This window comes from Humulus lupulus, chromosome 2, assembly GCF_963169125.1.
Source record: "Humulus lupulus chromosome 2, drHumLupu1.1, whole genome shotgun sequence".
Taxonomy (NCBI): Eukaryota; Viridiplantae; Streptophyta; class Magnoliopsida; order Rosales; family Cannabaceae; genus Humulus; species Humulus lupulus.
Window position 1 is genome coordinate 262,971,315 of NC_084794.1, and position 10,461 is coordinate 262,981,775.

General features: G+C 34.2%; 1 protein-coding gene across 1 annotated transcript; it reads right to left on the reverse strand.

Moving 5' to 3' along the window:
• Nucleotides 1-8,763: 8,763 nt before the first annotated feature.
• On the reverse strand, nucleotides 8,764-9,586 carry LOC133819327 (uncharacterized). Its single transcript, XM_062252531.1, has 2 exons — nucleotides 9,261-9,586; nucleotides 8,764-9,153 (listed from the first exon to the last, which is right to left on the reverse strand). The coding sequence occupies exons 1-2, from the start codon at nucleotides 9,406-9,408 to the stop codon at nucleotides 9,023-9,025; spliced, it is 279 nt and encodes a 92-aa protein (XP_062108515.1). The 5' UTR covers nucleotides 9,409-9,586; the 3' UTR covers nucleotides 8,764-9,022.
• Between the last annotated feature and the right edge of the window lie 875 nt (nucleotides 9,587-10,461).

The window sequence follows — 10,461 nt, forward strand, 5'->3', positions numbered from 1 at the left end:
TCGTGTGTCTCCCGTTGCTCCACTATCCTGCTCACCTTCTTTGTCTTCTCAGCTGCTGTTTTCTTCCAAAAATCAAGTCAATCTGTGGCACTCCCGCTTAGGACACCCAGCTCGTGATGTTGTTTCTAGTGTAGCTTCTTTATGTAATTTTTCATTTCCTAAGACTGATAGTTTTTCTTTTTGTTCTTCATGTCAACTTGGCAAGTCTCATAGACTTGCTTTTCCTAACTCTGTATCTCGGGCTTCCGCACCCTTTGAATTAATACATACTGATCTTTGGGGTGCTTCCCCCGTCACTGCAATTTCTGGTGTTCGTTATTTTGTGTTGTTTATTGATGATTATACCCGTTTCACATGGTTCTATTTACTCAAAACAAAGGATGAAGTTTTTCAAGCTTTTCTTACTTTTAAACAAATGGTTCTCACTCAATTCAATGTCATTCTTAAACGTATTCGCTCAGATTGGGGTGGTGAGTACCGCACCCTTTCCACATTCTTCAAACAACTCGGGATCCACCATGAGCTTTCTTGCCCACACACACCCCAACAAAATGGCCGTGTTGAACGTAAAAACCGCCATGTTGTTGAAACAGGTCTCACCTCCTTGCTCACTCTTCCATGCCTCTTTCCTATTGGCCCTATGCTTTTGCCACATCAGTATATCTCATTAACCGCCTTCCTACTCGCACTCTTCACTCTTCCAGCCCCTTTCAACTTCTCTACCGCAAACGGCCCACCTATGATCACTTTCGTATTTTTGGTTGTGAGTGCTTTCCCTTCTTACGCCCTTATAATGCCCATAAGTTAGAATTTTGCTCCTCTCCTTGTGTGTTTCTCGGGTATAGTAGTCAACACAAAGGATACTTGTGTCTCCATATTTCCACCGGTCGTATTTATGTCACACGCCATGTTATTTTTAATGAAGACCGGTTCCCCTTCTCTAGTCCCCCACCTCCTTCCCCATCTCATACACCACCCCACACAATAATCAATTCTCTACCATTTCCCTCCTCCACTATTTCCCCTTCCTTTATTCCCTCTCCTACTCCTATTCCACCTTCTTTTCCTCTTTCTGTGTCTTCTCTGTCTCATTCATCTCACTCTTCTCCCTCCTCTGTTACACCTATCTCAGCCACTTCTCCCACTACCTCTCCTCCTACCACTCCTTTAGTAGGTGATTTGCAAGGTCCACATGAGCATACCACTACCCATGTTAATTTACATCCTATGATTACTCGTGCTAAATCGGGCATCCATAAGCCTCGTGTGTTTTACAGTGTGGCTGCGAGTACCTCAGTTGAACCTTCCTCCTTCCAAGAGGCTTGCACTTCTCTTGAATGGCGGCATGCTATGGATACCGAACTTGACGCTCTTCGTGCTCAACACACTTGGGTTTTGGTTCCTCCTCCCATGGGTTGTAAAATCATTGGTTGTAAATGGGTATACCGCCTCAAACTTAAGGCTGACGGTTCAGTAGATCGTTACAAAGCTCACCTTGTTGCAAAAGGTTTTCATCAAACCCCAGGTTTGGATTTCCATGAAACCTTTAGTCCCGTTATTAAGCTTACTACCATTCGTTTGGTCTTGTCTTTGGCTGTCTCATCTCAGTGGCCTATTCAACAACTGGATATTCAGAATGCCTTCCTCCATGGTGACTTGACCGAGACTGTCTATATGGCTCAACCTCAAGGGTTCGTCGACCCCAACCTGCCCTCTCATGTTTGCCAGCTCTCCAAATCTCTCAATGGTTTAAAACAATCACCTCGGGCTTGGTTTCTCAAGTTGAGTACCGCTCTTATTGATTGGGGTTTCAAAGCTTCTCAGGCTGACTGTTCGATGTTTGTCTACCGTTTTGCCACTGCACTCCTTATTCTCTTGGTTTATGTTGATGATATCATCATGATAGGTTCGTGTTCTTCTACTATCGCCACTCTTCTTCCCTACCTCAACACGAAATTTGCTGTCAAAGACCTTGGTGCTCTTCATTTCTTTCTCAGTCTCCAAGTCTCCCGAAGCTCAGCTAGTCTTCATTTATCCCAGACCAAGTACATTTGTGATTTGTTAACAAAAACAAGTTTATTGGACTCTAAACCAGTTTTTACACCACTTGCTATTACTGCTTTGTCTCTCCATGATGGCTCTCCCTTACCAGATGCTACTGCCTATCGCAGCCTTGTTGGGGCGCTGCAATACTGCACTTTCACACGACCTGACATCGCTTTCGCTGTCAACAAACTTTGCCAATTCATGCACGCCCCCACAACTACTCATTTACAGGCTGCTAAACGAGTTCTTCGGTATCTTCGCGGTACTGCTCACCTTGGTTTTCTTATTCAGCTGGACTCATCTTTGCATCTTCACTGTTTCACTGATGCCGATTGGGCCTCTTGCCCAGACGATCGTCGTAGCACGAGTGCTTACTGCATATTTCTTGGCACCAACCTCATTTCTTGGTCTTCCTCCAAACAAAAAGTCGTCTCCCGCTCCAGCACCGAATCTGAATATAGGGCTCTTGCAAATGGTGCCTCTGAACTGTCATGGATTGAGTCACTTCTTACTGAACTTGGTATCTCTCTCACTTCTCCTCCTTCTCTACACTGTGACAATGTTAGCACGCTTCATCTTGCCTCTAATCCCGTGCTTCGCGCACGCACCAAGCATGTCGAAATCGACTGCCATTTTGTGCGTGACAGAGTCCGCAACAACTCTCTCTCTCTGGTGTTCACTCCCTCTGAAGAGCAGCTCGCTGACTGTCTCACAAAACCACTGGTTGCGACTCGTTACACGGCTCTTCGGACCAAACTCAACGTCCTTCCCAGCCCATTAAGTTTGAGGGGGGATATTAAACCATATTATTCTAACTAATCATAGTTGTATTATGTTTTCCTTTTATTTGGTTTTTATTCTCTATCTCTCTGTTTTGTATACGTATCCAGTTGGTCCCCATTGTGGGGTTATATAAACTTGTACTGTTCACATTATATTCAGGGAATATACACATTTTCTTCTCTTCCTCTGACATGTATATAGATATATATATATATTAATTTGTATCTTAAAATATTATTTTGCATTGGAGCATATATAAAATATTGTGTCAAATATAATTAGGGATATCAATTTCACTTGGTGAGGCAGGGCACAAAGGGAATTTGGCCTTAATGGGGTAATTTTGCATTGCTTTAAGTGGTGCGGAGCATGAAACAAAGATTTCTTACTTAATATTTAAGCAGAACGGGTAGAGATTGAGATTAAGAGCACTTACAATGGATGAGATAAAATGTCTAATTCTTTATAATATAGAGAAAAAATTATTAAATTGTCTTTCAATGGGTGATGTAAAATTATATTTTTTTTACCTAAATGAATAGTATTTCTCCAACACTATTCATCAAGCTATAAATATTTTATTATCTTTTATAAACTTTTGTATATATATGAGTGTGATACTATTATATTTAATTATTTTATTTCTTAAAATGAATAACATATTTTTTTTAAAATATAATATTTAAATGATGTAGAGAAAAAAATAGATAAGCTGATGTATGGTATAATATAAAAGTTTGAAGTAAATTATAAAAAAAAATATTTTGGTGGTGTATTTTGTAATACACTTTCTCTATAATATTTAGCTAAAACTCATACAAACATCTTCAATCAGCTCCTTTATACATATATTTATAATAGTTATGCACAAACTCCTACATATCATTTATATAGTATTTTAATATTATTATTTTTCTTTATAAGCTTTCTCTCACCTATTTAGTATACATATTTATTATTATTTTTTAAATTATTTTATTTTATTTTAATTAATAAAATATATTTAAAGATATAATATTTAAATGATGTAGAGAAATATATAGAGAAGCTAATGTATGGTATAATGTAAAGCTTAGAGGTAAAATAGATAAAAGTGTATTTTGAGGATGTATTTTAAATGATGGAGTAGAGTATCCATTGGAAGTGCTCTAAGTGCCCCGTCCCAACTATACCTCGATTATTTATGTATATTTATATTATTATATATATTAATACTACAAAGTTAATTCAACAGTTATCAAGAAAAAAGAATTATATAGTTCCTCAAATTAATTATCATTATTTTTATAAAAGTAAAACCTAAAATTTATATGTTGTCTTATAGTTTTTCTCAATTATTTATAAAGACGCATTATGACTCATTATTTAAGATTAGAATATTGACGGCGATAATACTCAAAAAAAAATTAAACGTTACATTTTAATACCAATTTTTTTTTGTAGTAATAATACATAAATCTGTGCAACCGTAAGTACTCACCGTTAACTTCCTGTTAAGTATCCACTTGACATATTTTTATACTCGTAAATTGATGTATTAAAGTGTGACTTTATAAATGATTTTGGTATTATCGCTGTCAATATCCCTAAATTTTTTAAATACTATAAAAATTATTTTAAATTTTAAAAAATCTAAAAGTTTATTAGTAACTAATTAAAAAACTGAAATTTGAAAATTCGAAACAACCCAAATTAAAATTGAAACTCAAAATTATCCCAAAATTCATATTATTAATTGGTTTTTAATAATATTTTAGATTTTTTAAAATTTAAAATGATTTTTATAATCATTAAATAATTTAAATAATTTGGTCTAAGATCATATCAAAATCCATATGGGTCATGTAGAACGCAGTTAATAGTGAGTACTAACGGTTGCACAAAAATTGTAGATTTATGTATTACACAAAAAAAAATTGGGTATTAAAGTATAACTTTCGAAAAGATTTGGGTATTATCGCCGCAAATTAGACTAGTAAAAGTGTGCCACGTGGATGCTTAGCGGGCAGTTAACGATGAGTACTAACGGTTGTACCAAAATTATAGATTTATGTATTATTAGCACAAAAAAAATTTGGGTATTAAAGTATAACTTTTGAAAAAATTTTGGTATTATCGCCGCCAGTATCCTTTAAGATTAATATTTCAATTTAATTATTAAGAAAATACTATTTTGTTTTTAAGACCATATTAAAATATTTTCTATTTAATAGGATCTAATGTGATAGCTTATTTGAGTATTTATATATATATGGTTAATATATAAAATGATAATTCTATATAAGGAACAGATACCCAGATGCAGATTTTCCAATACTGCCTCACCATAAATTAAGTGGTGAATAATGTGGGGATGATACACAAAATTATACGGGGCATGGTGCAAAATGACTCTTAATGTTGTGTGAAAGTAAGTAAATGTCCATGTTTTTAATTTTGTAGTAAAATAGCCTAATCACATTTTGTAGTAAAATAGCCTAATCATCTATTTAATATCACATATTACCAAATATACCATCGAACAAATTACTATTTTATTCTAAATATTTTAATATTATGATATATGTATATTAGTTTTGTTTAATTAGTTTTTATTTTAAAGTTATTTTGATTTTTTTTCGTTTTTTATGGGTTGTTGAATGATATACCATACCACAAAATATATATACTGAGTTGAAAAATAATATACCATCAAAACTTACAAAATTATTACTAAAAAATGTATATACTATGCTAACAAATTTATATACTACCATTAAAATGTATATACCATGATACAAAATTATATACTACCACTATGTATAATAAAATAGAAATTAAATATCACAAAAAAAAAACTATATACCATACCACAAAAAACATACACTAATTGGAAAATAATATATCAACAACCTATCAAAAACTTAAAAAATCAATATAACTTTAAAATAAAAACTAATTAAACAAAACTAATAGACATATATCACTATATTAAAGTCATACAGTCCTAAATAAATAAATAAAATTTATAAAAAATGGCAATTTAGATAATCAACAATGTAAAACGGTCATTTATCTACAATTTTAAAAATGAGGACATTAGCTTCTTGATAGCTTTATCTTGGGCTATTTCCTATAATTTCTCAAATTATACTCACACCATTTACATCCCTAAATATGATATTTGTATAATTTTTGTGTCAAATTTAGCACCGATCTTGCATTGAAGATAATCCAAAATACTTAATAAAGTTGATTAATCAAATTTATTTTATGTATTTGTTTGATTTAATTATTTATTTTAAACTAAAGTCCAATAAAATTTCTTAAATAATATTGACTTTGTTTTTTTAAAGGAGTATTAAAAATAATATTGACTTGTATATCTTTTATCATCAAATAGTATTGCATACTTGAAACATGATGCTAAATAATATGTCAAATATAACATTTAATATTTTCTTTCTTACTTACCTTTCTTTTTTGGGGGGTGGAATTTGGGCATTAGCATTGGCATCTACATTAGAAATCCTCCTAAGAATAATTTTTAAGAAAAAAATGCAAGACTAATTAGAAGTACTCAACTTTTCATTTCTAGGAAATTTAATGTGAATGCTTATATAGAGAAATAGTGCTGACATCATTTTCCATCAATTTTATCATCAAAATGGCATTTCCCAATTGGGTGCTTCTGGGTAACGTTTTTTTTAAAAAAAAAAAAATTATGTTTGAGAGCCAGTCTTCTTTGTTCCTAGTCTCTTACTATTTGTTTATGTTTGAAGTTATCAATCAATATAATTGGTTTATATTCATTCAGTCAGATCTTCCTCCCTTCAACCAAACCAAACAAATACAACAAACAAAAGAAAATTAGATTAAGTGAGAGAAATCAAGAGTAACAAATACATTTTTATACTTCATGGTTTTCCGTTGTAATTGCTAAATGAACAATTATATGAGCTGTACACTTATCAAATTGGTGAATGTATATAGTAAGTTACTTGAGTTTTGCCAGTAAATCACGACCATTTTGCCAGTACTACTAGATAGGAATTGGGTCCAGGATCCAACCAACACCGTGGGCTGATGTGATTGATGACTTTGAGTATTACTTCATCTTAAGTATTGATGGGCCGTACACTCAGGCCCCAACTCTTTTTATTTTGGACTTTTTTTTAAATACATATTGTTTTAGCTTTTTTTTTTTTTTTTTTTTTTACGGTTTTTTTTTTCTTCAATACATACTTAAGTTTTCAAAAATATGATTTTCAAAGTTTCATAATTACAAAAAGGAAATTTTTAAAAAATATGGTTTTTATGCTATGTGCAAAAATATGAGGATTATAATTTTGTTAATTTATATGAGAAAATTTATTAAAGAAAAATAACAAAGTATGAGATACAATTATTGACTAACTAAATATGGAAGGTAAACTTAAAACCAAAACTCATCTGCCAAACAAGGGTATTATTATAAAATTAGCATTCCACTATTCTTTCTCTCTCAAACTCCAGCCACACAAACTCATTCTCTCTCCAAAACCTACCCGCACCATCCCCTCCAGCTTCGCCCGGCCCAATCCCCTCCAGCTCCGGTGACCCCAACCGAACCCAATAGTTCGAGACCCAACCGTTGAGAGCCCAGCTCTGCTCGAGCCCCACCATCCAAACCCGTCTCCAACCGTTCTAAACCCCAGCTCTGCCCAAGCCCCACCTGTCCGAGACACCAGCTTCGTTTGAGAGCCCAATCTGAGCGCGGGCCCAGGCGCGACACCACCATCTCTGCAACAAACCACCTCCAGCCACGCCCGTGGTGTCGATGCGCACCCAGATCCAAAATGACATAGCTCGCGTGCAGGGATAGGGGGTTCTAGTGGTGGTCGGAGGCGAGGGAGGCTTGTTGTTCGTGGTCGGAGGTGATGCAGGGATGTAGCCTAAACACGAACCCAGGTGATGGAAAGGTAGATGGTGGCTAGGGTTCTTGGTGAGGGAAGAAGAGAAGAAGATGGGAGAGAAGACCAAGGGGTGGAACTGATTTTTTTTTTCTATATTCAAATCTACAGTAACTAATTACATTCTTGTTCTTTGTGTGTATATTTCTAGAGGTAATTGGTTGCCTTTTTATTTTTTGTGTATATATTTCTAGGAGTAATTAATTACATTCTAATGTTTAAAACGGTAAAAATATAATTTTTTAGCAAAATTAAGTATTTTCAGTAAAAATTTCTTTCTTTTTCTAACTCGGTTGTGAAACATGTTTATACATTTTTTATTATCGTTATGTACATCTGTCAAGATATGAAAAATTGAGCAGAACATAAGAAAGAGTTCATCCATTCAAATTCAAGGGGTACATCCTTGGTGAAAGTACATTGAGAAATCAAAACCAAGTTTAGGATATCAAATTTGATTTCCAGTTTATTATTATTACACACTTGAAATGTACACATTCAAGTTTATTTTATCAGGCTAATATCACACTATTTATGGGTGTTTTAAAACACTGCCACACCAATATGTGTCTAGCATTAAACAAAAACAATAAAGAAAAAGATTCAAATTCAGTCTATAAAGTAGACCCAATGATATGGATCTAGTAAATTTCTTCAAGCAAAATACATGCCAAAATTTCAAATTATAAAACGACAACAAAATGAATAACAACAACATTTTAATAGTCTATACAAAATTACACAAAACTAAAGGGGATTGGAGAATCAAGGATAAGTTATCAGACCCATTCAACTTAATTTATACCACAAAATTTCATTAGTCAATGCCATAACCCACTTATAAGTTATAAACTACATAACAATGTCACAAAAATATCCAAAAAAAATAAACATATATTTAATGTAAATTCAAGTTTAAACCCTTTAAATAGATTAAAAAACAAATGAACTTTTCTTCTGGGTATTCATTCTAATTTACCTAAAGCAATAAAATCAAGTCAAATTAGCAAAACAAACCTATATAGCATTACATGTAGATTAAAAAGTGTTAACAGTTCTCATACAAAACCAAGTTTTTTCTTCTTTTTTGGTTCCTTTTTAATTTTGATTTATTTTGGGCTCCTCAAGGAGCTAAATTTATTGCAAACCAGATCTGGCATTAATTTCTCTTCTTTTTCTTTTTTAAACTAAAAATTAGCCTAAAATTACAGACATATAAAGTATGATGATTATCTAAATGGAGCCTTACGAACGAAGCATGATCAGCTGATCAGCTTCCTGGTCATGGCTGACCCGGTCTTCTTTCCGATCCGAGTTTCACGGGCCCCCGAGTCCGACTCATCGTGGTACCACCCAACCGTTCTCTGAGCTTCCATAACGATCTGCGAAAGACCTAAACCCCAAAAAATAAACAATAAAAACCACAAGTAATTTCCAGAATAGTAGAGATCAAGAACCCTAATTCATCCAATAATAGAGAAGAATGGGGGAGAATTGAACCTTGTTTGACGGTCTGTTTGTTCTGGCGGATGTCGTGGATGGTGGCGGAGATTTTCCAATAGAGGGGACGACCGACGTAGAAGAGGACCAGAATGATCAGAAACAGCATTAGCATTCGGAAGGTGACCTTGGCTGTGGAAGACGCCATTGATGGAGGTTCGTTGGAGCTCTATGTCGGTGTGATTCTTCTACTTCTGATACGGAACCGAGAGTATCGAGGAACTGTAGTGAGACTGAAGAAGAAGAGCGAAAGAGAGAAGGATAGAGAAAAGTATAAACTTGCAAATTTGACGTATTTGTATTTTTGCCCTCAAAGCCAAAACAATTCCCCTTTCGTAATTGACAAGTTTGGTCCTTAAATGTGTTATCTTGTCAAGTAAGCCTCCATTTGCTTTTTTTTTTTTTTTTTTTTTTCTTTTTAAATAAGTCATCAACTTCATTAACTTAAATGTCCTCAACCAAGAGAGACATTAAATCATAGGAAACATCATTCCCTCTAATAATACACTAAGTTTGAGAACAAGATGCTCTTGCAAGGTAATGAGCAATTTAATTGGTAGATTGTTTGATAAAAAATACATTAACATTACATAAACTACTTAACCTTTTACAATCATTCATTATTAAGGAAAAAATAGACACCATTGGAGAACTACTTCGAATGGCCAAAACAACATTCAGACAATCTGTCTCCACAGTCACTGATTGCCAAGAGCTCCTCTTTATCCAACTAAGAGCTTCTTTCACGCCTAAAGCTTTAGCTTCAACAGGCTTGACCCTTCCTTCCTTCAGACAAATGATTGCTTCAATAAGTTTCCCCTCAGATTCTCTAGCCAAACACCCCAAGCCAAATTTACCTTCAGTTGCAAAAGTAAATACATCAACATTCACCTTGATCATATCAGAACTTGGTGGAACCCAGTGCTCACTACCATCTCCCTAACGTTGTGCTCTCAGAGATGGCTATATAGTTTTAGATTAAGTAGATAACAATTGATCAAGTAACAACTTAGCTGATACTACTACCTCCTTAGCCAAGGTTTTTTCTGATTCCACACTAAATCATTCATGGCTTTCCAAATTTCCCAACATAACACCCTACTTCAGCCACAACTTATGAGCTTCCTCTACAAAACAGAGCAACCAACCAGTCTGCAAACTCAATGAAGGGTCCCTCAAACACCCCAACCTTGGCACGCTC

Coding starts and splice junctions, on each gene's coding strand:
- LOC133819327 (XM_062252531.1), bottom strand. CDS start 9,408: ATGGCGTCTTCCACAGCCAAGGTCACCTTCCGAATGCTAATGCTGTTT. Junction 9,154..9,260: donor CAAACAGACCGTCAAACAAG/GTTCAATTCTCC, acceptor TTTGGGGTTTAG/GTCTTTCGCAGATCGTTATG.